Source organism: Hippichthys cyanospilos, chromosome 10 (genome assembly GCF_059441005.1).
Source record: "Hippichthys cyanospilos isolate Australia breed blue-spotted pipefish chromosome 10, RoL_Hcya_1.0, whole genome shotgun sequence".
NCBI classification, from domain to species: domain Eukaryota; kingdom Metazoa; phylum Chordata; class Actinopteri; order Syngnathiformes; family Syngnathidae; genus Hippichthys; species Hippichthys cyanospilos.
The window spans coordinates 14,682,617-14,706,768 of NC_142378.1; the positions used below are offsets into that span (position 1 = coordinate 14,682,617).

General features: G+C 39.5%; 2 protein-coding genes across 12 annotated transcripts in view; one reads left to right on the forward strand and one right to left on the reverse strand.

Annotated features, from left to right (window-relative positions):
• dock7 (dedicator of cytokinesis 7) overlaps positions 1–15,501 on the forward strand; it is a 49,651-nt gene extending 34,150 nt beyond the window's left edge. For 3 of the 9 annotated variants that reach the window (XM_088425215.1, XM_088425216.1, XM_088425220.1), the window contains 19 exons: positions 630–765; positions 1,216–1,312; positions 1,550–1,567; positions 2,983–3,079; positions 4,495–4,629; positions 4,741–4,893; positions 5,068–5,226; positions 6,017–6,117; positions 6,216–6,408; positions 6,497–6,640; positions 6,732–6,863; positions 9,042–9,056; positions 11,409–11,534; positions 12,553–12,642; positions 12,717–12,953; positions 13,286–13,429; positions 13,548–13,654; positions 14,395–14,562; positions 14,779–15,501. In XM_088425215.1, the coding sequence (XP_088281341.1) occupies positions 630–765; positions 1,216–1,312; positions 1,550–1,567; positions 2,983–3,079; positions 4,495–4,629; positions 4,741–4,893; positions 5,068–5,226; positions 6,017–6,117; positions 6,216–6,408; positions 6,497–6,640; positions 6,732–6,863; positions 9,042–9,056; positions 11,409–11,534; positions 12,553–12,642; positions 12,717–12,953; positions 13,286–13,429; positions 13,548–13,654; positions 14,395–14,562; positions 14,779–14,821 (2,295 nt within the window). In that variant the 3' untranslated portion in view covers positions 14,822–15,501. Of the gene's footprint in view, positions 1–605; positions 766–1,215; positions 1,313–1,549; positions 1,568–2,982; positions 3,080–4,494; positions 4,630–4,740; positions 4,894–5,067; positions 5,227–6,016; positions 6,118–6,215; positions 6,409–6,496; positions 6,641–6,731; positions 6,864–9,041; positions 9,057–11,399; positions 11,535–12,552; positions 12,643–12,716; positions 12,954–13,285; positions 13,430–13,547; positions 13,655–14,394; positions 14,563–14,778 lie in introns of all 9 variants that reach the window. The other 6 variants (XM_088425213.1, XM_088425214.1, XM_088425217.1 and 3 more) reach the window with 3 other exon arrangements.
• Positions 15,502–16,295: 794 nt separating this feature from the next.
• On the reverse strand, positions 16,296–24,026 carry usp1 (ubiquitin specific peptidase 1). 3 transcript variants are annotated; one of them, XM_088426476.1, is made up of 9 exons: positions 23,743–24,026; positions 22,601–22,793; positions 22,277–22,424; positions 20,206–20,307; positions 19,942–20,111; positions 19,036–19,700; positions 18,699–18,857; positions 17,508–17,709; positions 16,296–17,433 (listed from the first exon to the last, which is right to left on the reverse strand). In XM_088426476.1, exons 2-9 carry the CDS (start codon positions 22,744–22,746, stop codon positions 16,701–16,703), a joined length of 2,325 nt encoding a protein of 774 aa, XP_088282602.1. In that variant the 5' UTR covers positions 22,747–22,793; positions 23,743–24,026; the 3' UTR covers positions 16,296–16,700. The 3 variants fall into 3 exon arrangements, with proteins under 3 accessions (XP_088282602.1, XP_088282603.1, XP_088282604.1); XM_088426477.1 differs by lacking the exon at positions 23,743–24,026 and adding an exon at positions 22,822–22,932 and having other exon boundaries at positions 22,601–22,731; XM_088426478.1 differs by lacking the exons at positions 22,277–22,424; positions 22,601–22,793; positions 23,743–24,026 and adding an exon at positions 20,411–21,074 and having other exon boundaries at positions 16,297–17,433.
• Positions 24,027–24,152: the final 126 nt, after the last annotated feature.

A 24,152-nucleotide genomic window follows, 5' to 3' on the forward strand; every position in this document is an offset into this window, starting at 1 on the left:
CAGACAGATCAGCTACACCTGCCAGGCATTGATGTATACACAATATACACCAGCATCTGCCCAAACAGCATAATATATGCGAAAGAGAGAGTTGTGTCAGCAGATGTGAAAGAAAATTATAGTCTATAACATTGATTGTAAAGGTTATAAGACTATCTATCTCCGAGCAGCTTGATGTCCCTGTGACTACACTTGCCGCCCCAATGATGATAAATGGTGCAAAAAATGGATGGATGGGTATTTATTATTGTTTGGGACACCGGGTTTTTAGTACATTTTAGGCAGGCTACCTAAAGCGCTCTGTAAATTTAAACACAGTGACATACAATACTAATAATAATGAGGCACTGAAGTGGAATTGGGAACTTAGACCCTGGTATAAATCCAGCCTTACCGTATATGCTTTGGCTGCTGAATTTCCGAACAACATAGACTGCTTTCTTCTTCTTCCAGAATGACTTGTATTTGACTTACAGTATATGTCTGTCACGTTGCATGCATGTTTTCTTGCATTTTAACCTGCTCTGCTTCCTGAGTGCTGTGCTTCAAATGACTTCCCTGCTTTTTTCTCTCTTGCCACTTACCCTCTACTTCATGGATACAAGGCCCATGTTGTGTTCACCATGCAGGGGAAGAAAGCTTTCGAGCGCATGAACAGTCTGACATTCAAAAAGTCAAAAGACATGAAGGCCAAGCTGGAGGAGGCCATCCTGGGTAGCATCGGTGCCAGGCAGGAGATGGTGCGACGCAGTCGTGGGCAGTTAGGTGGGCTCACAACACACTCTGTGTGACAAAACTTAAGTAATACAACCATTTTTTGCAGTTCTCAATTTTACAATAAACTGTGTTACTGAATAGCTTTGCACTGTATTGCAAAGACTCATACTGACTTCATTCAATTGTCTGAGAATTTTCACTTCCCTATAACAACTGGATTAGAACACACACACAGCTAAGAGCATTTCAAGACTTTAGTGTTTTGTTTTGAGGAGGAGGTTGACACAAAGCACTTTACCATGGTGTGTTTTATTTTATTCAATTAATTAAGAGTTACTCAATGCCACGCTGCTGCAGATGTTCTTTACGTATGCCTGGCATAGTGTTTTTGTTCTTGCCTCTTGTAGTTTTGAATTGAAATGCGACTGTGACTACAACTAGGCTGTAATTTCATATTACGTCAATAATCGAAACATTTTTCTTTTTTTTTATTCCCAGAGCGTAGTCCTTCAGGCAGTGCCTTTGGCAGCCAGGAAAATCTGCGGTGGAGAAAGGACATGACCCATTGGAGACAGAACAGTGAAAGATTAGACAAGTAAGTTCTTTCCTAATAAAATTTGCTCATGTCTATTCCATCAATAACTTTTCAACAAGGCAAGCCTCGCACTTTTTTATTTTATTTTATTTTATTTAGAATTGCAGTAATCCAAAAATAACACATTTTGTTTTTGACAGCTTCTGTAGAGTCTGTTAGACAGCAGCGTATTTCTGTAGTTTGAAACGTATTATTTGTTTTTACTTAATTATTTCATGTTGCTGTGTTTTCATGTAGGAGTCACAGATCACTCAGGTATTGTAAGTCCCACATTTGCTGTGTGCTCTTTTGAGTCCGTATTCCTAAATTCCTTGAGCAATGTGTTCACTTGCATGTAGAAGTACTGGCAGTTGCCATTGGTAATATTTCAGGTTAGGTTGTCTATATTTTCTAACCAGATATTTCCGAGACACCTATAAATTCAGTGTTTCTTCAATCATCATTTCATTAAAAAAAAAAAATTCAAAAATCATTGTTAATATTACATAGGTAGACATCACTGTATATGCTCTTAATTTGAACAGAATGTAATGGAAGTAAGAGGCCATTAGTCAGTTTTTTGGACGGCATTAATTGAAAAATGAAGATTTTAAAAATAATTTCTCTGAATACTTATGCAGGGACACTGGAGTCATATGATATTGATAAGGATATATCTGCTGTTAGCATCTCTTCTTGACTGGTTAGACTTTGTAAGTTGCACATGCTCATGGATGCGCAAGAAACTCATACACGCTGATTTTTACTGTTTTCCCTCCTTATGTCCCAATAACATTGTGCTTGTTTGGGTTGGTGGTGGCTGAGGCTGGTTGGCTTTTTAATGTGTGTTGCTTATTTTTAGCCAGAGGGTGATGTGTGTTCCTTCTTAGTGGAGTAGAAAAAGCTGTTTGTCATCCATTTTTTTCTGCTAAACAATTATATTTAGAATTGTATCGCCTGCTAATCTTGCAGTGTAAATGCATTGAAAAAAATTATATGTATATATATGTGTGTGTGTAACACCCCATTTCTCGAAAAGCTTAAACATCTCAACTCGTTGAAAGTACCAAATTTAGACTGGCTATTTGTATTCGGATCATCATGGGCTGTTACTGTGGTTGGTATATTACAGTTATTTTAATCATTTAGTGAAATTCGGTGCACGCTAGAATAGTAAGGCTCCTCAGCATTTACAAAGAGGTTTATAGATTCTGATTTTATATACAGTCATACACAAGATAGATTTTTTTTTAATTGCACAAAATTATTTGGTCTGAAGACTGAAAAAAATGGTTAGCTTTAAAGAGAAAGCCATTATGATAATACTCAGTGAGGTTGTTTTGAGATCAGTTTGTTCAAATATTTTCAACCCTTTGGTAAAAATCTGCTCAACACTTTAGCCACACTTTAGCCTAGTAATTCACAATGATTGAATATGTGTAACTGAAAAGTTTTAACCACACAGTAGAGTCCATCTGTCCTTGATTTGATTTTTGTAAAAGCAACATAATGTTCTCATACGGGCTTTAATTAGTTGGAAATGAGTGCTGAAGACAAACAACTTCTCTAAAGAACAATGCTGCACTGCAAAAATTGGCTTGATTGCGGTGGTGGGGGTTTGGAACCACCTGTGACATTCTTTTTGATCAGCAGTAACAAACTGACACTTATTTATGTTTCTGTGATTGTAGGACAAGAGCAGAGTTGGAGCATGAAGCCCTTATTGATGGTAACCTTGCGACAGAGGCCAACTTGATCATTCTTGATACGTTGGAGATTATTGTGCAGGTATGTAAGTCAACATGACTAGCCATACCATATGATACAAACCACTCCACAGCAAAAAAGATTCGCAGGCCAGATTGAATTTTGCAAAGTAGTACATAGATGTCTTCTGGAATGTTTTATGGATTGATGCAGAGGTAGCCAAGTTACAGTTTTTTGCTGGTCCGACATTTGTGATTCATCAGAACCCCGCTCCCATTCTGTCATCATTGGTCCATCAGTGTTTTATGCCGACCCTTCTGTCACCACTAGAGGGCGAAATTTGACATTTGTTTTTTGGAGGTCTTTGCTTGTTAGGTGCTGTTCTACTTCTATCTACACTCTTTCTATTACATTTTTTTTCTGTTATTGTACTTACACTTACGAATAATACCATGTCTGTGATTCTTCAGATACACTACATTCATAGTATAATGCAGTAATATAAGTTTAACCCAATAACTAAGCAATTTATTAACCCACAAGTGAGGGTAATGCAGTCGACGAGACGATAATTACCACTCATGTCCATTGAATGCCATTACAACAAATGCCAGTTCAAGTTCACATTATATGTTCCTGTTGTACATATTTAGAAGATGGTTTCATTAACTGGTTGTGGCAGACTGACAGACATAAAAAAAAAAAAAATTGCACTTTTGAGGCAGTTCTGACCAAGTGCCCACATCTGGATTGATGAGACCCAATTAACCTCTGCCACGGGAAAAGCCATCACGTGGAGAAAAAAAGGATCTGCTTAGCTTTTTTTTTCCCTCAAATTCACCAAAATAATGGAAATGTTCCAATACTTTTGAAGTATATGCAAAACTGCCTACCCAATCCCTTTAGGTTACATGTCCCTAGAGCAATGCTTCTCAATTATATTTTCCCAAGCCCCCCCTAAGAAAGAGAAAACTTTTCGCTCCCAGATTATTGTCTATGAAAATTGTATAAGTATACCTAAACTTGTATCCTTTTTAACTTTAACAAAAGAAAAAAACAATATAGATCAACTTTCAACAACTGTCATTTTTTACAGCGTTTGGACTGGTTACAGCCTATTCTAAAACGGAAAAAATAACCAAGTGCATCAACGTGCCTGAAACTATTTTTTTTTTGAAGCAATTTAAAAAAAAGATGAAAATTCTTATTTTATTGCAATTACACTTCACATGACAAAAACAGCCTGTTCTCTGGTGTCATCTGCGCCCCCCCTAGCATCATCTTGCGCCCGCCCCGCTATTTGAGAAGCACTGTCCAAGAGAATGCCTTTCACTTGTAGGTCACCTCAAATCATCACTTTCATTTGACACTGTTAGAGAAGTATGCTTATAATTTTACTGGGTTTTTTTTTGATTGCATATCTAATATTAGGACCGTTTAGTGTAAAGCACTTGTGTTGTTTGCGCTTTCATTGTATCTCTCTTGTGTTTTTTTAGACGGTATCGGTGACAGAATCCAAAGAAAGTATCCTCGGTGGGGTGCTGAAAGTATTGCTTCACAGTATGGCCTGCAATCAAAGCGCCCTCTACCTCCAGCACTGTTTTGCTACGCAAAGAGCACTCGTCTCAAAGGTGGACTATCGTTATTTCACACTTAACATAATTTGTGTATGATCACGTTTTGCACAAATTTTGTATCCTTGCATTTTCTTCATTTTTTTCAACATTTTGGCCTCAACTTAGTTTCCCGAACTGCTGTTTGAAGAGGAGACGGAACAGTGTGCTGACCTTTGTTTACGACTGCTAAGGAGTTGTAGTAGCAGTATAAGCACCATCAGGGCCCACGCCAGCGCATCCCTCTACCTCCTAATGAGACAGAACTTTGAGATTGGCAACGTGAGTACATTCTGTTTGCAAGCCAGCAAGTTAGAGGCTGCAATTGAGATGGATGGAGATCTTAAATAATGAATTATTTATTGGCTTGTTCTGTCTGCTAACTGATCTTCGATTATTCACTTTGATCACTCTTCAGAAAACATTATTTTTCCGGTATTTCTCTGTTTTGTCTAGAATTTTGCCAGGGTGAAAATGCAGGTGACTATGTCTCTTTCGTCACTGGTGGGAACATCCCAGAATTTTAACGAGGAGTTCCTGCGTCGCTCTCTGAAGACCATCCTTACGTATGCAGAGGAGGACCTTGAGCTTCGGGAAACGACATTTCCGGACCAGGTACTGATTGTGATGGTCAAATGGAAACTAGCAATCGTTACAGTATAAGACCATTTTTCTCAAATAGTGGGGGGTGGGGTGATACAATGTGGAAGATGGTATATCTGAGCATGTTAGGGGGTAACAGGCTTTGTTTTTGATCTGTGAAATTTAGTTGCACATCCACTGCACCAGGTGGCGCATTGGAGCGCTCATTGGCAAGGTGGTTGTGGGAGTTTTTAAACATTTTAAATTGCTGCCATCTAGTGGATACATAACAGAATGCAAATGCAGCCCCAGCCACCTCTGTATCTTTGATTCCATGTAGCTTAGATTCCATGAGCCTTATAATCAAGTGCGCCTTATAAACTATATTAAAAAAGGGGGCCAATCATTGAAGGTGCGTCTTATAGTGCGGAAATTACGGTAAAAAAATCTGCATTCAACAGTTCCGTTTGTCAAAATGTTTCGAGTTTATTTAAGGTTTGAAATATTTAATATTCAGGGCAATTTGATGCACTTTCAAGTTATTTTTTTTCTTTTTTAGACCAACCTGTAACTCGTATAAACCCTGTAAAATAAACTTAGAATTTGTTGAAAGTTGATTTATATTACTTTTTTGTTTGTTAGTTAAAAATGATGAATACAGTTTTAGGTACACTATATTTTTACTTTTTTTTATTGGTAATTATATTATTTCTAGGGAGGGGAATGCTTTCTATTTCCTGGGGGGCTATGATAAACCTTACAGAATGTTGGCAAGTGCCTTATGTACAGGTTTGAATGTCTTGTTGAATGTTTTGTTTTCTAGGTGCAAGACCTTGTTTTCAACTTGCACATGATCCTGTCTGACACAGTCAAGATGAAAGAACACCAGGAAGACCCCGAGATGCTCATTGATCTTATGTACAGGTACTGTACAGAGCTGATGAAAATCTTCTCAGCTATGATGTATCCTTCCTCCTTCCTCGCCAGTAGTTGAATGCACATGCGTCCTTATCTTTCGGCAGAATTGCAAAGGGTTACCAGACGTCACCAGACTTGCGGCTTACTTGGCTCCAGAATATGGCCGGAAAACACTCGGAGAGGAACAACCATGCCGAAGCTGCTCAGTGTTTAGTGCACAGTGCTGCCTTGGTGGCGGAATATCTTAGCATGTTAGAGGACCGCAAGTATCTGCCTGTGGGTTGTGTGACCTTCCAGGTTAGGACATTGTTGTTCTTTTTTGAATCTTAAAGTTATTTTTTGGATAGTATTCTTATCCTTTCATTTTGTGTGTTTTTACTTGTAGAATATTTCATCCAATGTGTTGGAGGAATCTGCCGTCTCCGATGATGTGGTGTCACCGGATGAAGAAGGCATCTGCTCGGGAAAATACTTTACTGAGCTGGGGCTTGTGGGACTCTTGGAGCAAGCGGCCTCATCGTTCTCTTTGGTGCGAATGCTTAGAATGCGTCAGTGACAAGTGGTCATTATGAATAACGATAGCTGAACATCCAAAGTCTATTTCTGTTTTTTCCTGATAGGCCGGCATGTACGAAGCTGTGAATGAAGTTTACAAGGTGCTCATCCCAGTCCATGAAGCCAACAGAGATGCAAAGAAGCTAGCCAACATTCATGGTAAACTACAGGAAGCCTTTGGCAAAATCGTCCATCAGGTGAATATGTATTGTAGTGTATTTTCAACCACATATCTTGCTGTATAAAGAATTAACGATACTGCTTATTCAGACAGACATACTGCCGGTGCGGCGGCTAAAATAAGTATTGAACATCTTCATTTCCACCAGTAAATATCCTTCCAGTGGTGCTATTGACATGAAATACACCAGATGTAGAAAACAACCAAAATCAATACATGCAAAGTTAGTTCAAATAAACTCAGAAATAATTTGTGAAAATGTATTGAACACATCAATTGGTATTTACTTAATACTTTGTACCTTTGTTTGGAATGCAAATCTTTAAGATGCCTCCTGTAGGGAGAAACGAGTCGCATGCATTGCTCTGGTATGTTTTGGGTTATTATCCTGCTGAAATGTCCAACTTCATTTCATTTTCATCACCCTCGTAGATGGCAGCAAATATTAGTCAAGAATGTCTTAGTACCTTTGCCCGTTCATCTTTTCTTCAATAATGTGAAGTTTACCAGTTCAATTTGCTGAAAAGCAATCCTACACCATCATGTTCCCGCCTCCAAACTTTACTGTTGTTACCTGAGGTGCAGTTCCATTCCCACCCCCCATCATGTCTGCATCATGGCATCTTAACAGATCAATTTTGCTTTCATCAGACCAAACGATATTTTTCCAGTGTTTCATTGGCTTTTCCAAATGTTGTTCAGCAAACTTTAAATGATTTTTGACATGCTTTTATTTTCAACAATGGGGTCTTGTTCTTGGTGGGTTTGCACACAGGCAATGGCGGTGGAGTGCATTACTCACTGTTTTCCTTGTGAAAACAGTACCTGCTAATTCCAGGTCTTTTTGAAGCACTCCACAGGTAGTCCTTGTCTCTCGGACAACTGTGGACCTTGGGTTTTAGTTCTTTGGATTTATCGATTATTCTATGCACTCTGTCAGAAATCTTGCGAGTAAATTTCCTGTGGTATAATCGGCTTTCCACTTACAAATTGTGGCCCCCAATCGTGCTCACTGGAAAATTCACGAGCTTATATATGTGCCTGTAAGCAATGCTTATGGTTATGTTTTGCAACAATGAGTTTACAATGGTATTGAGACAGCTCTTTATCCTTACCCATTGTAAGATGTGATTATACCCACGCCTTGGCAATGAGACTTTTTGTAGGCCGTCAATTAAGACTGAATCAGCTGATACTGTATGTTTTTGTCTTCACACGGGGCTGGATTGCTGTTTGATTATCGATCAATTTTAGGTATTGTCTTGGCTGTCCGTGCCTTTTTGTGACTACCTTTCTTCCTGTGTTCAATACTTTTTCCTTTTGTCATTTTAAATTATTACATACAAATTCATGTTTGAGCTTATGAATTTGGTTGTTTCCTACATCTGGTGAAAATTCCATGTCAATAGCACCATTGGCAATATATTTAATGATAAAAATAATGACGTTTCAATACTTATTTCAGCCACTTTATATTTCCCTCAGAATGAAATTCTATGTTAGTATTTTATCATTTATGTAGGGCTGGGCGATGTGGCACATTTTTTTTCTACTCATAAAATACAGATTGTTTATATTTTGTCATGACAAAATTGCATATTGTACATATTTTATCATGACAAAATTAATGCAAACAAACAGGTGGGGTTCAACACTTTGGAACAAATTATATTTATACACCTTTGCATGTTTTTTTTTTCTAGTCCTATACTTTCTGTTATATTCTGACATACTGTTGGATTAAGTGAATTCAGAACACAACAAGCCAACAATCTATCTATTAGGAGTGTAAAATTGATTCAAGATTGGTGATGATTATTTCCTCTAGGGGCAGTAATTGATGTACTGCAATACATGGCGTTACATAGAAAGGTGTTCCCGGTATTGTCTCTCTCTGTGTAAATTAAAACATGCCTCAGATGGACAGTTTCAAATACGTTACAATGTATTACACATGAATAATTTATGATAATGCACAGGTTTTCTCATGTCACTTTTGCATAATCCTTGCATGGAACATGTGTTGGGAAACACGTTGCATGATATGTTGTTTTAAGGGATTTGGCATGAAATCAGCACCAGGTGCCCTTTAGTTGCGTCATCATCGACAGTAACGTCACTCAATGTGTGAGTGTTACTGTGCACATGGGTTCTAAATGTGGTTCACATGTCCTGTGTTTTCTTTTATACACAGAGTACTGGCTGGGAGGTAGGTGGTTAAATGGTTCCTGTTTGGCATTGCTCGTCTTTTGTTTCTTTTTTGTTTTTTTTGTATTGACACTCATTTCATTTGCTAGCCACAGGCTTTCTGTTTCTCGCTTTGCTTTTCACATACAGTACGTTTAGACCATTAACACCTGCGGACAACAATGACCGTTTGCCGCCATCGGTGACACTTGCTGCGATGGCAGCAAAACCCTTGTTTTCCTCTCACCTCTCCCTTCTTGTTCTGCGAGGGGTCCTTTTTTTTTGTTTTTTTTTTTAACGTGACACCGTTAACCGGCTGTGTGCATGGGAGCCACAGTGTTTGACACTACAAGTCTCTGAATGTATCACACGCGCACTCTCCTCGTTTTCATCTTCTGTCATCTGAGGTGTTGGCTGACATCTCGCACCACCTCGTCTTTACACCCAGGGCTCGATTTCAGCGCATTGTCCTTATGTCACCTTCTCTGGTTTAACCACCGTGTAATCCACTCATAATTGACTAAGATTTTGAATGCTGCAAACTAGCATTGCGGTGAAGTTGGAGAACATTAAGTGTTTGCCTAAAACAATCTCTTGGGAATTTTCATTTGTTTTAGTTTACCCCCCTTTTCTTTAGTTAAAAGTAAATCGAACCCTGTTTATTCTGATTTGATGTGTTGATCTCATTGTTTTTTTTTGTTTTTTAAACATTCCATATTTTGTTTAGTTACCACTATTAACCTTTGCTGATTTGTAGCATGAACGGATCACTCGTTCCTTTAGGAACTGCACTGACAGTGCATGACATGTTTTGGAGATTGTGGAGCTTTATTTTCACACTTATTTACTGTTTCTTTGTATCCGTCTTCCTTTGCATGGTGTATTTAGATCCTCCACAATCTGTTTGTGTTCTTAAAAATAACATTTTGTTGTTGGTGCTGATGCCAACGTCAGCTGTTAGTTCATGTTGAGAAAGAAATTTGGAGGAACTTAATTCTGATTTGTTCTGTTTTCTCCCTTTTTTTTATTTTGCTGGTTCCTGATCCCACCTTCCCACTTTACTTAATGTTTTCTTGTGGTAAGTTTCTTTGTTTTTGGGGCTTTCACATTTTGTTTAATTATTAGCAGTTGATTGTCCCGAATGAATGCACAGTCATTTATTATTTCTATTAGCGGCCTTGGAATTAGTTGGTTGATGCTGGATTATGGGCCTATTTGTCAGACGTGTTTTAGCAATAATTCATCTTGGTCGATATTGACCTCATTAAATTAAACAACAGATACTTGCTGTCATTTATTTTTTATCTTCTTAAATGAATATATTACTGGTTGAAACACATTTTGGGGGGATTGTGATTGATGAGCTACTGTTAGTTTAGTTAGGGATGCACCAAAACAAAAAAATTAGGCCAAAATTGAAATGCTTTGTTGATAACCAAAACATCAGAAGGGGGAAAAAAAAAAAGAACGCTGGAGAATTGTGCCATAGTGTGACAACAGTGACTGGGTTATTGAGGAGTGCTTTTGTTTTTTGTTTTTTTTTTGGTTGAAGTTGGTATAGATGTGTGAAGTGATGGCCATAACAAAGGAGTTACATGGACTCAAGTTAGGCACTCTGCCACCACGGCTACTTCGAAGCTAACTTCAAAATATTGTTGTCATATATGTTGTCTATGTATTATTTGGTGTGTCTATTTTGAAATTGGTCTTTTCAACACATCGTTGGCGTGTGACATGCTTGTTTTTGTTCTTCTTCCCTGGTAGATCTTTTTTTTTTTTAGCAGTGGTCTTTTCGTGACACGCTGAAATGATCCAGTACTTGCCTACTAAGCTACGCGCCTCTCCAACTATGAAATTCAGACAGACACTTGCTGTTTATTGCAATATTGGAGCATCGGTTTTGTTTTTAATTGTATTTCGTCCGAAAACCCAAAGTGCATTTTTTTTTTGCCATTTTCCGTCAAAAATTCGGTGCATCCCTAGTTACCCTTAACATGTCAGTATAGTCAAGTATGTTAGCCTTACACGACCACTATGCACACAAACTGACTTTTCAAATGTATGGTAACATTAGTTTGTGTTGATCAATATTTCTTATTTTGTATATTTCTTATTTATTTGTATGGATTCACAAACGCATTAACTTCAGCCTAGTGTAATTTGGTTGTTAAGTACAGCAGTTTCACCTTTGAGCTAACATTGTGATTAATTTCATATTTATTTTGTGTAATTATATCCTGGCAGTTATAGTTGACCCTGTGGTCAACACTTTTTCTGATCGTCGTGGAATAACAGAAACATGCTTTTACGTGGGTTAAAATCCTGTTTTTATTGAGTAATCCTAAATCTCCTCTCTTGTCGACAGGATGGAAAGAGAATGTTTGGAACGTACTTTAGAGTTGGATTTTATGGTTCCAAATTCGGTGACTTGGATGAGCAGGAATTTGTGTACAAAGAGCCAGCCATTACCAAGCTAGCGGAAATCTCTCACCGACTGGAGGTGAGTTGAAGATACAGATGGCACAGCAACAGTTACGGTCCAAATACCCACATAGAATGCCATTTCGCAACACCATAATGATTACACTTAAAATGATCTTAAATCCCCAAATATAGGACGGTCAAATTTAGGGTCAAATTCTAGTGTTTTCTATGTTACCGTGTATAGGACGCACCAACACTTAGGCAACTATGTCAAAACTAGAGCTAAACAGAATAAATCTCATATGTGTAGATTTTTCATATTTTCTTGTTTTCATATCCATAAATTATATAGTTGTTGCAGGTTAAGTGTATTTCAGAATTCCCGCATTGTGAGTGGTCTGTGAACGCCTCCCCATTGTAACTGATTGCGCTCGAAGCAGTTTTTCTTTTTCCTCGTGATGCAGCTCAAGGTCAATTTGCCATAAATACCCAAAGTTGCGCACCATTTGTGTTCCATTAAGTTTGTGATTGTGTGTATATACGGCAAAAGACCACAATTATTAAATCAAATGGAATACCTTTCCGTGATCTCTAACCAGAGCACACAGGTCCATACCTTGCAACTCTTAATTGAATCAGCTGGAGACATCATAACCTGATCCTGAACCATGATTCTCTCCATTTTGGTAATATTCCTGTGTGTGAACAAGGATGGACTCGGACGGTGGTTCAGTCTGCTCGCTTCTTTTATGGAAAATAATGTTGTAACAACCTCAGCCAACATAAGCTGCTGTTAAGCTGCAACAGGGACAGACTGCAAACAGCCAGCTGACGTCCACCCTCTAGCTCGTAGTGTTATGGTAATTGCCCAAAATCAGAATATGACCGATATGAAAATGCACATCCGTGCATCAAAACTTGGCTTTTGTGGCTGATGGATCAATCCTTCTCAATTCATGTCCGCTAAAAAAAAAAAGAATTCTTTTCTTTAAGTTACTGTTTGTTAAATTATCATTTTTGTGAAAGAAGTGTGTCTTTTTTGGGGGGAATTATGGTATTTATTTGCACGTGATTTCATATGTATTTTTATTCAGGGTTTTTACGGGGAACAGTTTGGAGAAGATCAAGTAGAAGTCATTAAGGACTCCAACCCAGTCGACAAGTGCAAGCTTGACCCAAATAAGGTTGGGGTTAGACACTCATCAAATCATTCATCAATGTTGTGAAACGCAAAACTAACTCATCCATTTTTCTTCAGGCCTTCATCCAGATCACCTACGTAGAGCCTTACTTTGACACGTATGAGATGAAGGACCGTATCACTTACTTTGACAAAAACTACAACTTGCGGCGTTTCGTCTACTGCACCCCCTTTACGCTGGATGGACGGGCCCACGGGGACTTACATGAGCAGTTCAAACGCAAGACCATCCTGACCACCTCCCACGCCTTCCCTTACATCAAGACACGTATCAACATTGTCCATAAAGAGGAGGTAAATAAAACAAGATGAAACTGAACAAACAGGGGTACGTGAAGGCCTTTCTGGAGGTACATTTCAAACTGGGCTTCTGCAGGTATCAACAAATCTAAGTTAGTGCTTTTTAATGCAGTGTGAGGAACAGTAAATCCCTGTTTTCAAATTATGAACAAATGGATTGGAACATGAAGCAACTAATCGGCTCAAAAGATTTTTGACGAGGGTTATGTCATTGAAAAAAAGTAAGAACCACAAGCCGTAGATGGTGGCGGATCAAACTGTTTCGCCCAGTCTCACTGTATACCAAATGGCATGAACAAGGCTGCCTCTCAATGTCCCTTTTTCAGATTATTTCCACTCCCATTGAAGTGGCCATCGAGGACATGCAGAAGAAAACGCAAGAACTTGCTTTTGCCACCCATCAGGACCCTTCTGATGCCAAGATGTTGCAAATGGTTTTGCAGGGATCGGTGGGCACCACTGTGAACCAGGTGAACTTTTAACATGTTTAAAAAAGGCATTTGGTTGACTGGATTAAAAAAAAAAAAAAAAAAAAGGCAATGTCTTCATAAACATTTGAAATAAGTGTCATATATGTGTATTGTTCAGGGTCCTTTAGAGGTTGCTCAGGTGTTCCTGTCTGAAATCCCCAGTGACCCCAAATTGTACAGACACCACAATAAGCTACGTCTCTGCTTCAAGGACTTCACAAAGAGGTATGCATTTGGAGAAGTCGTTTGAACCGTCCTATAGAGGAGCTGTGAAAATAAAGTCAACCGACCTTAAAAACAGGTCAACTAAACATATCCACCTTGCCGGAATAACGTTTGTGCAATTGTTTTCTCAGCGGAAAGACAGTGACAAAAAGAAAGTTCAATCTTTGCAAAAAGCAAACCACTGCAGTACCTCGAAAAAAGTAAGGGAAAAAAAGAAAAGAAAAAAGTTCCTTGCGCTGATGTTTGCGCTAATGGTTACTATTGTAATAGCTATTAGATATTCACATAAAAACACATACATGCCACTTTGAACTGAAGAATAAAAAAAGGCTTAACACTTTCTCTTGAATAGCTCGTTCCCAAGTGTGCTGTTCCATCTGGTGTTAGCGTCATTAGCACGTTAGCGAAAAGGTTGAACGTCACAACATGCAGAAAGTACTTAGCAAGACTTTAAACCTAAAAAATAAACTTAGATGTTCAAAATGATCCAAACGCAAACATTATTTGACTTGTAAAAAGATGCATAGATCACTGGAAATGTAAAATAAAAATGGACAAATAAAACAACCCAATAATTTTGTAAGTAAAGGTACCACTGCATGAAATAGCGCTTTATTTTTTTCTGATAGATTTGCCATCGTTTGTATGAAAAAAATCAAAACATCAATTCATAGTCTCTTGTCGCAAGCAACTTGTGGTTTGAACTACACATTTATTTGCTTGGACTAATTTTGCTCCAGGTGTGAAGACGCCCTGCGGAAGAACAAGAGTTTGATCGGTCCTGATCAGAAGGAGTATCAGAGAGAGCTGGAGAGGAACTATCACCGCCTGAAGGAGGCGCTGCAGCCGCTCATCAACAGAAAGATTCCTCAGCTTTACAAACCCGTACTACAAGTCAACTCGCACAGGTACACGTTGCTCTCTTTGATTTGCAGTGAACACACACACACACACACACAAATAACAATTCTACCTTAACTTCCGAGTTCATCGCATCATATTTTTTCTTGCACTTTTTTTACCGAAGAAAAAGTAAAGGCTGTCGTATCGTATCTTTCCAAATATCCCCACATGATCATTTTTCCTTGTTTTCGAAGGGTGAAAATGTAAACTCTCATTTTCAGGGATTCTTTCAGCAGATTGAGTCTTCGCAAAATTGACATTTGAAGAGAGTACGGACACACAAAGCCACACCCGAAGATGCAATATTAATTTATTCTTGAGTGTAAATAGCAGCGTGTTCAGAATGGGTCAAAGTGTTCGTTACTGAAAAAGGCTTCAAATGTTGCAACTTGGTACGTCATTCCAGTGTCTTAAACTTGTTTACACTACTCAGTCAGCAAGAGGAACAAGCGGATCCGATTTTAAAGAGACACCTTGACCTTTTTACATTGGGGGAACTTTTCCCCAGAGGCTGCGTTGGTATAATGTAAGACTTTTCTCCAGAGGTACCAAACTCTGACCTCCCAAGCGACCGGTACCAGGAATGTTCACATCCCGATATTGGTTCCAAAAAGTGCCAAAAAACCTTTTTACGCCAAATTCTTCTACAAAAATATTTCAAATGTCAAGGTGTCTTTTTAAGGTTTTTTTTTTTTTAATCTGTATTTAATATGTGCACTTTTTTTGTTGTTGTTTTCTGGTGTAGCAATGCATTTCACAACTTGAAAGTTAAGGTTATTTGGGAGAGGGATGAAAAAAATTTCAAATTTGCATTATTTATCTTATTGCTTTAACACATTTTTGTTAAAACAACAATGTTTTAAAGTTAGGTACTTAAAATGTATAATTTTATGTAGTTGTTTTGTTCATTTGACATATTTTACAAAATAAATATTTTAATGTGCTCGGCTGGTGGATCAATTTGTGCCTTGTGCAAATGAACAATAATGTAGATGAAGAAGTCGTGTGTGTGTTTTACTTGCGTGCTCAGTCCCTGAGTACTATGTATTCCAATATGGTGCATTTCTGACATCTATTAGTTGCTGCCAGTTTGGATTTAGCCATAAATCCTTCTACTAAACCTGCATTGAAATGGGCTTGTTAACCTACAAGCTGTCCATGGTTAAAAAAAAAAAGGAAAAAAAGCTTCCGCCTATTGTTCTTAGGCGGTAGCCAGTCATAGGCCTGTTCCGTGCCTCGCCACACACAGGTTCATAAAGTTATGCAAATAGCTTCTGTTTTTAAATAAATGCGTACAGTAGGTCAATCACTTTGTTTTATAAGTAGCTTGCATGCCGAGTAAGTGTAAGCACCCCTGGTCCAGTCTACTTTCTGTCACCAAGTTGTCAGGTGTGTTTTGGGGCACGTGAAAGACAACACCCCCAGATTGCCCAGCAAGATCCGGCACAGTCTTGTCAAATTACCAAACACGGTAAACTAGGCTTTTGCACAATAGCGTATGGGTTGTCCGTCGAAAACCGATCCCTGAGCGTTTATTTCATAGAATCAAGAGTTTCCCAACACAAACCTAGGGGTACGTGCCAAAAAAGGTTGAGAACCATGATTAATTATTCTGGTCAATTCCAGATCTGTACCAAGTGAAAATTACTACTAACCAGATGTGATTATTGTTCAGCTTTACTTTAGAGTAAGCTCTTCACGTTCGTGCAATAACTGAACTAACTACCTGCGATATTATGATGGATGAAACAGACTTTGTGAAAAATAAAAAAGTATTTATTTTTTCTTTGTAATGGCTTAGTCGCGCGCTATGAGGAAAAATTCACATACAGCACTTTCATTCAGTAAACTTCGTTAACTGAAGCCCCCCCCTCAAAAAAAAGAACCTTCTAAGACCCAATCATAGAAAACAGCCAACGTTTAACAGATTCTGAAACATTATGAGAAAACAACAAAATGAATGAAAAGGTAAACTGACATCCTTTGCGTTCCAAAATGCAAGTCGAGGCATTTTGCTTTCGACTTTGGAGGATGAAAAACCATGAACCAGGTGCTATTAACGAATGGCCACAACGTATGAGCTCCATCTAGAATTCAAAATGATATAAAGTGTACATTTTGGGTTAGAGGGGTAGTGCTGTGGTCAATGCGCCGACTCGGGTATTCTCTTGTAAAAAAGCAAGTAAGGTGTTGAAGAGGAGCAGGTTTGGGAGCAGCAGGCTCGGAGGAACTCTTGTTCCTGAAACAAACGCACTTCCGAATCATCAAACAGCAGCCATTTGCCTTCGTACTCGAGGAGGTTATTTAAAGCCCGCTGTTCCGAGGCCTCTTCTTTTCCATGGCAAGTTGGCCCACTTTCCTCTCCGGCCCCAGCGTCTTCTTTAAGCTCGGCCACCGCGTTTCGTTTTAGAATTTTTCTCTGCTCCGATCCGTCACTCTCCCCGCCGCCGCCCCCGGCCCCCATTTTTTTGTGCTCCGGGCCGGTCCGACAACGTTGGCCTCCCAAGAGGCCCGCCCCGCTCTCTGGAGTCTTCTTACTTCCTGATTTGCTGCAATTAGAGCTCGAGGCAGGCGGCTGGCTAGCATGTTGCCCGACGGAGACCTCGGCGTCACTATCGTCCCGAGCGTCTTGACTGGACTCCTGGAGCTGCTCGCTTTGGCACAGCCAGAACTTGGCGTCTTTCAGGCCACTCATGCGGACGTACGCGGTGTAGTGGCCGCTGCTGATGGACACGCCGCTGTGCATGACCACGGCAAAGAGCTCGTAGCGGTGGCCTTTGCCGGATGAGCGCGGCGTGCACCATTCCTCCAGAGACAAGGTCAAGGGCGTCTGCAAGGGCGTGTTCACCTTGGACAGACCGCCGTACGGGTCCAATCTAGACCAAGGGAACAAACAAGCGTGAGAAACCGGGCTCAAAGCGTGGACGGTTTAAACGGTGACGTGACTAACTCCAGACTGCCGGCGGAGAAGCGCTTCAAGTGAATGGTGACCACTTCCGGAGTTTTGTCAAACAGAAGACTCCTCTCGGCCTCGGCGTAATGGCGACACGTGTCGCAGAAGTACTTGTCCTCGCCGACGATGCGCTCCACTGATGCAAACTGAGCAATGGCCCATTTCAGGGTCTTCTTCTCTGGTTTGGGGTATGGAGAAACTGGACACAGAACATTTTGGTTGCATGTTTTGTTTTCAATCATCGAGTGGTCATTTCTTGACTTTGTGCGCCAAAAGCCATAGCACTGCCGGCTGCTTTGAGCGACACAAGAAAGGTGCAGTTTTTTTTAAAGTGGGCGGTTCTGAAAAATACAACAACACCACTACAACTAAATGCCCCTTTCCACTAAGAAGTCCAGACTGATCAGGTCACCACTAAGCCGGCTTATCATTTTCTACGATGTACCATATTATTAGGCAATTATGGGGGTCTATTTTATTTTCTTATTAACCCATACATAAGGCGCACCATAACAAAATGCTCATGCTCAAACATACCTATGTTTTTATTTGTATTAAAATTTTTATTTTAAAAATGTGTATCGAGTGCAAGATTTAAATAACATGGTAAGTATTGTGTAGTTATTAAAAAATATTATTTCAGGGCCTGTTTGCACAAGGACCCCTGTAAAATTGTTTACTCTGTGACATGGTTTTGGGGAAAGAAGCAAACATTTTCAAAGTGGTGAAGTTCAATATGCTGCACCAATGCATTCCCATGAACCAATTTGCATAAAAGTAAATAATGTGCTTGGTTCCAAGTAGCCTTAATTTTTTTATTGGTTTGCCATGTCCATGCCTTAGTTATAATTTATTTATTTATTTATTTTAGTGCATTATTATTTGAAAGTATCAAATAATGTTTGGACCAAAGATGATGAATAATCGTGATTAACAATCGTGAATTTAATTTTGACCAAAATAAATGATTTATTATGTTGGACATAATCGTGCAGCCCTAATTGCTACTGCACACAACTAATCCTTTGTCCCTTTTGTTTAGTTCATAAGACTTTTGTAGAAAATCAGGTTACATCACAGCTATGGAAACCGAAGTCCCTACCGTATTGAGGATCCACCGGGTACAATGTTACTCAGTGGAACCGCCATTTATTCATGCAGAAACAGCAGCGACCATGCACTCCTAACCTGAAGAGAGATAGTCCGGGCTGCTGGGCTGCTCTTCCAGCACGGGGACACTGATGTCCTGGAAGTCCTCTCGCCTCTCTGTGAAGCTTTCACACTCCAGACAACGGGTCCGTAGAACCAGCTGGCCATGGAACAGGCGCTCCATCAGATCTAGACCATCTGCAAAGACAGAACCATAAACATGTATTTATAGTTACATTGTACATTCAAGTGATGGATATGCATCTCAGTAACTTAGAAAGAAACTTTATTTCAGTACAGCAACCACACGCACGATATTAATTTGATGAAACTATGAATTCTGCTAAATTGCACAGAACAATCATTCATGTCATACCTTGATGAAGCGGCGCCATGGGGTCCTGGTTGGGGTTTGGAATAATGACCCCCTCGCATTTCTTTTCATCCTTAGTTTGGCCTTCGTCAGTTTCATCGGTCTCCTGCGCCGATTTTATTGAGCTTTTGGCAAACGTAGACGTGAGCTTCCCGACGGTGCGAAACATGGACATGATGCTTGTCTGTTTCCCAGCGGGCCTCAGCCAGCCCAGTTTACCGCGCTTCTTTTTTTCCCCATCAGCTTCTTTGAATGCGTTCTCATCACCACTGCTATCTTCTTCCTCCTCCTTCTCTTTGACTGTCATGGTCCCCTCCTCCCCTGCTCTCTTCTTGGTGTTATCCACAGGGTAGTCACAGGATGACTTACTTTTGGAGCGGGTGAGCGGGGTGCTCAACAGGTGCTCCTCCACACCAGGGTTTCCAGGCTTGGGCTTCTTTTTGACATTTCCCATTTCAGTATCGCTTTTCCTTTTCCCAGTCATCTGACCATCCTCATTAACGTCTCTTTGGGTTTCTGACCCAGAACTGTTGCCTTGGTCCACATTGTCCTTCTGCTTTTGCTCCTTCCTGATGGTGGTGCAGGCATCCTGGAGGTGTTCCAGGATGCACTGAAGAACCTCTTGGGCATCATGCTGAAGATAGCCTTCATACATGGGGTTCAGTTGCCTATAAGACATAAAGAACTTATAAATTTGATACCAAATCTGAAATGTTCGAGCTTTTTATGACTTATCATTCGGCTTGTAGCTGGTGCCAGCCAATTGCAAGCTTTTTCTTTTCATTTAAAATCAAACCCAAGCCATGCTTACAAAAAAATTTAATTTTTCATACATAAATCAGTTGATTGTAAAGAAAAAAAGAAAAAAATAGACTAGACCTTCTACAGCTTAATTATTTACAACAATACCTGAGTGTGTTAAGAACTTTGCAAGGCGACGTGTCAAGCTCTCGCTCACTGAAGCTGTCGGTTTTGAGCAGAAAGTTGGACTGCAGCTGCTCCACAGACCTAATCAGACTGTAGAAGCTCTCGAGAAGCTCTATGTGTGCAGGTACAGACTCCGCAACATCCCCCGATGGCTATAAATGAAATTCATTGACATAATTATGCTATTAAAACATTCTGTCCTTTGGAGAAAAGAGAGAAAAGGTAAAAAAAAAAAAGTGTGCTAACCTCTTCACATTGTTTTGTTGCTTTGGTAGCTTTAGCGTTATGTTTTGACGACTTGTATATGGTCTTGATGCCTTCTTTTAAGCCTGGGCAGTAATAGAGCACCTGCAGGAACAATTATGCTTTTACACGTCATCTTCAACTGAGACTTTAAAAATGAATTTCCACACCGTTACAGAAATGTAAAATGTTAAAAGGATTTGAGTACCTGTGACACCATTTATAAACATGAGCACAAGTTGAAAATGGCTTGTGCACTAAAGACTTAAAGCAGTGGTGTCAAACTTATTTTAGCTCATTTATTTTAGCTTTACCGTGAGGTATAAATAAAGGAACCTTTGACCTTTGATATATTTAAAAGAGTCAATTATGTGTATATTCTTACTTTGTGCGCCGGCCTGGTCCCAATTCCTTGTAAAGAATACATTTTTGAAAACTAAGTGTAAAAATAAAGATCAATAAAGTAAAATTAAAAAAAAAAATCTTTTTGGTCCACGTATCCCGATAATGTATTTTTTTCTCATATTGCATAAAATTAATGCATTTTCTTTTGAGTTTTTTTTCAATTTGATCATAAAATACAAATTTTGTATAAACACAAGATGAACTATAAATAAAAGAAACACTAACATCCAGAGGCAGGAAATTGCCCCAATTTAAATATGTGGTTGCACGACTTGGAGTTACGTAAAAAGAATGAAACAGAATAACATCGTGCTGTAGTGTCTCCCTTTGGGCACTGGGTGGCACCCACATAATTACATACAGTGGATGCATATAAAACCCCAGGTAAAATAGTAAAGTAAGTGGTACTTATATGTAATATATATGTATACAATTAAATAGCATCATAGATAAAAAAATATATAAAGGAAAAATGATGAAATTGTATTTACCTTTGAGTGATGTTGACGAGCTATTTACGGCCATAATCTCTAACGGTAGCCTAGCATTGCCTTCTTCATGTTTCTTGATTATCTAGTTTCATTTCCAAACTAATCTTTTTCTTTCTTCTCTCTTTAACATCACTAGCAATCTTGGGACCCATGGGTGACCAACTAAAGTTTGAATTAAGCACTGAAATGCACAATAAATATGATACTGTAGGCACTCACATGAGATCCAAGTCTTTAGCATATCGGCATCTTAGTGGCACAACGCCGACCAATAGCATACCAGCATCTTAGTGACGCCAACCAATAGCAAGCCAGCATCTTAGGGATGCCATGACGCTGACCAATAGCAGACCAGCATCTTAGTGACACCGACCAATAACCAATCACCGTTTTAGTGATGTATGCAGTGACGCATGTAGTGAAGTATGAGCGTGGTGCAACCAGCAGTCATACGCACACTGACTGCCAAATTTGAATTTTGTGAGTGTTGTTATTTTGTCCGCAGTGTGCATGTGTTACAACACATCCCAACAGGTAGAAGACAGTCCTCAAAGAGACGAAGAAGCTGGAGTGATTTTAAGTGGCTTACTGTTGTCGTCAGTCTTTTGAAGTTACAATTGTTTCTCTGTAAGACTAAAACAATACAAAAAAGTAAAAGAAACGTTTATAAACATAAAATGTACCAGTAAACATGCATGTCACACAAGGAAAGCAAAACGTAACTCGCAAGCGATGTCTTTTTAAAAACAAAGAGCGAATGGAAACCTCGAGAACGTTGTTGTTGTCAAGCTGCTGCAATCATGGAGAAACACCGAATGCACATATTGATGACGCAAAGTAATAAGGCCCGCGTGCTTCTGGAGTTCCTGAATAAAATACGCTGATATACAACCACAAATGTAGTAAAGTTTTATAAATCATGCAAAGGCTACCACAGCACTCTGTTTTATGTCCATCCAAACTTTGTTTACACTGCTTAGGAAGTACTTGGCTGAAAAACGATTTCATGTACATGATTGAAAAAAGGATGAGAAGATATAAATATTTACAGTGACTGACTATTACCGTGTCCAACATAGTTTGGTAAAAGACTATGTGGCACGTTACTTTGCCACTGTAGGAAGGGAACCGTCATGAGCCAAGAATCCTTTGTCGTACTAAAAAAAAAGACAACTAACCTGTAAAATGCTGTTCAAATAGCAGGTGTTGCCCCCATTGCTGAACCCCACAAATGGCAATATGTCCACTCTCTTCTGACATGACAGCGGGAGGTCATCAGGTGAGCTTGGTTGCTGAGATGGAGCCGGCACCACCTGATCAGAGGTGCTGAGCAAACAGGCACACAAATGGAAGAACAACACGTCATCTTGTTGAAAATAGACTTTTTTCATCAGTATAATCTTAGATTTAAAAAGCACGCAAAGTCCCCTTATTCTAGAGTTGAAGTTACACAAGTGACGACAAAATCACGAAAAAACGAAAAAGGCTTAAAAGAACCATACACGGACTTGGCGTCATCTGCTTGAGGTTCCGAAAAATCCAGGGCTCGTTTAGTTTCCTTCTTTTGGAAAAACTTCAGAGACAGTTTGCTCCTCTTGATGGGGCTCCCCAGCGAGGCCACAGCATGTTCCCCCTGCAGACCAGGCATTTTAACACTTCACAAAGCCTTTGCCTTCAAAGTGTTGCAACATGTCCCTGTGTGGCAAAAGGAAGAAAAACTTACCATGGCGTTTAAATGTGCTACTACATCGAATTATCAAAGATAAACACTAGTGCATCAAAGGAATTGGACGGTTCTATTAGTGGGGGCGATCAAAGCCACCAAGCGCCAAAGAATTACATATTACATTACAACTAATGTTGATGCTAACGTTTTCGTACAACGGTGTACAAATGTGCTGTCATTTCCGTTGTCGATGTTTTTGTAGCAACAAGCAAAACCGTGCGGCACACTTTTTTAAATCTCCCGAAAGTCCACTTAAAGTAATTAAAGTTTAAAGGAATCTAAGAGTTTGAGCTTAAAGTAGTTCATTGGATGTTGCTACAGTCTGTGTATGAGAGTGTGAGACTGTAAAGTGAACAAAACAATATGGGGTGCAAGGGAGTGTAAGAATGGAATGTTTCAGAGCAAACGGTGCTAGTCGCGGGGACGAGATGACTTTGGCACCTGGTGAAAAACAACTTTGAGGAAAACTACAACCAGGAGGAGTAAGCAAGCAATTCTGCAGGGGAAGAAAGACCAATGAGAGCAAGCTAAAGTTAACAACAGTATACACATAGCCAATAAAATAATGCCAGGATGCCTTTGTTGATGTGCCATTTGCATTTTGTGTAGTATAACTCATTGCTGGGCAACTCGGATGAGAGTACGTCTGCTGGTGGCAACAGCAGCGTACAGGGCTGTATTGAGAGGGACCCGAGACCCAGGTGCTTGTATTAGATCTGCGTGTTAGGAATAAATCCACTCGTGTGTGAAAATGCCGGCTTCCTGATACCTTTCTATTGCAGAACGAGCGCGCAAATTGTTGGATGAGTGGCAGTTGGGGAAAGTCACAAATTGGAGTCAGATTACTAACTTGAGTTTATGTTGAATTAGAAATAAAATTCCAACAATTTCAAAGTAGAAACAAACTCATATACATACCTTAGTAAACCACACTAGGTTTAATCCGTATACTTTGCAGAAAGTTACGATGAAAACTACATTTTAATCCACGCTGCACCAGAATTTGGCGCTTTTTGCTTCACTGTATGGACCAGTGACTGATTCATCTCGCCGGTGTACCTACACCGCCCTGATCAAAAGTCGACTAATTTCATAGAAAACTGTCTAATATGGTAGCACACCCCCCAAATATTACAACTCTCAACTGTGAACTCAAGGCATAGAAAATATACAATAATTTCAGCATTTGTCTACATTCTATCCGGCATATTCATTAGACACCAATGTCTTGTTTCAACCCATCGACTCGTTTGGAAGCCATTTTTGTAGTCCTCAATTTTACCTCGGCTCCGAGCGGAAGTAACTTGCAAAAATGTAGATATGAAACG

Excerpts from the sequence above, each read along its gene's own strand:
- usp1 (XM_088426476.1), bottom strand. The coding sequence starts at position 22,746 with ATGCCTGGTCTGCAGGGGGAACATGCTGTGGCCTCGCTGGGGAGCCCC. Across the intron at positions 20,308-22,276 it reads ATTTGAACAGCATTTTACAG|GTGCTCTATTACTGCCCAGG; the intron begins GTTAGTTGTCTT and ends TTGTTCCTGCAG. Across the intron at positions 17,710-18,698 it reads CCCGGACTATCTCTCTTCAG|TTTCTCCATACCCCAAACCA; the intron begins GTTAGGAGTGCA and ends TTCTGTGTCCAG.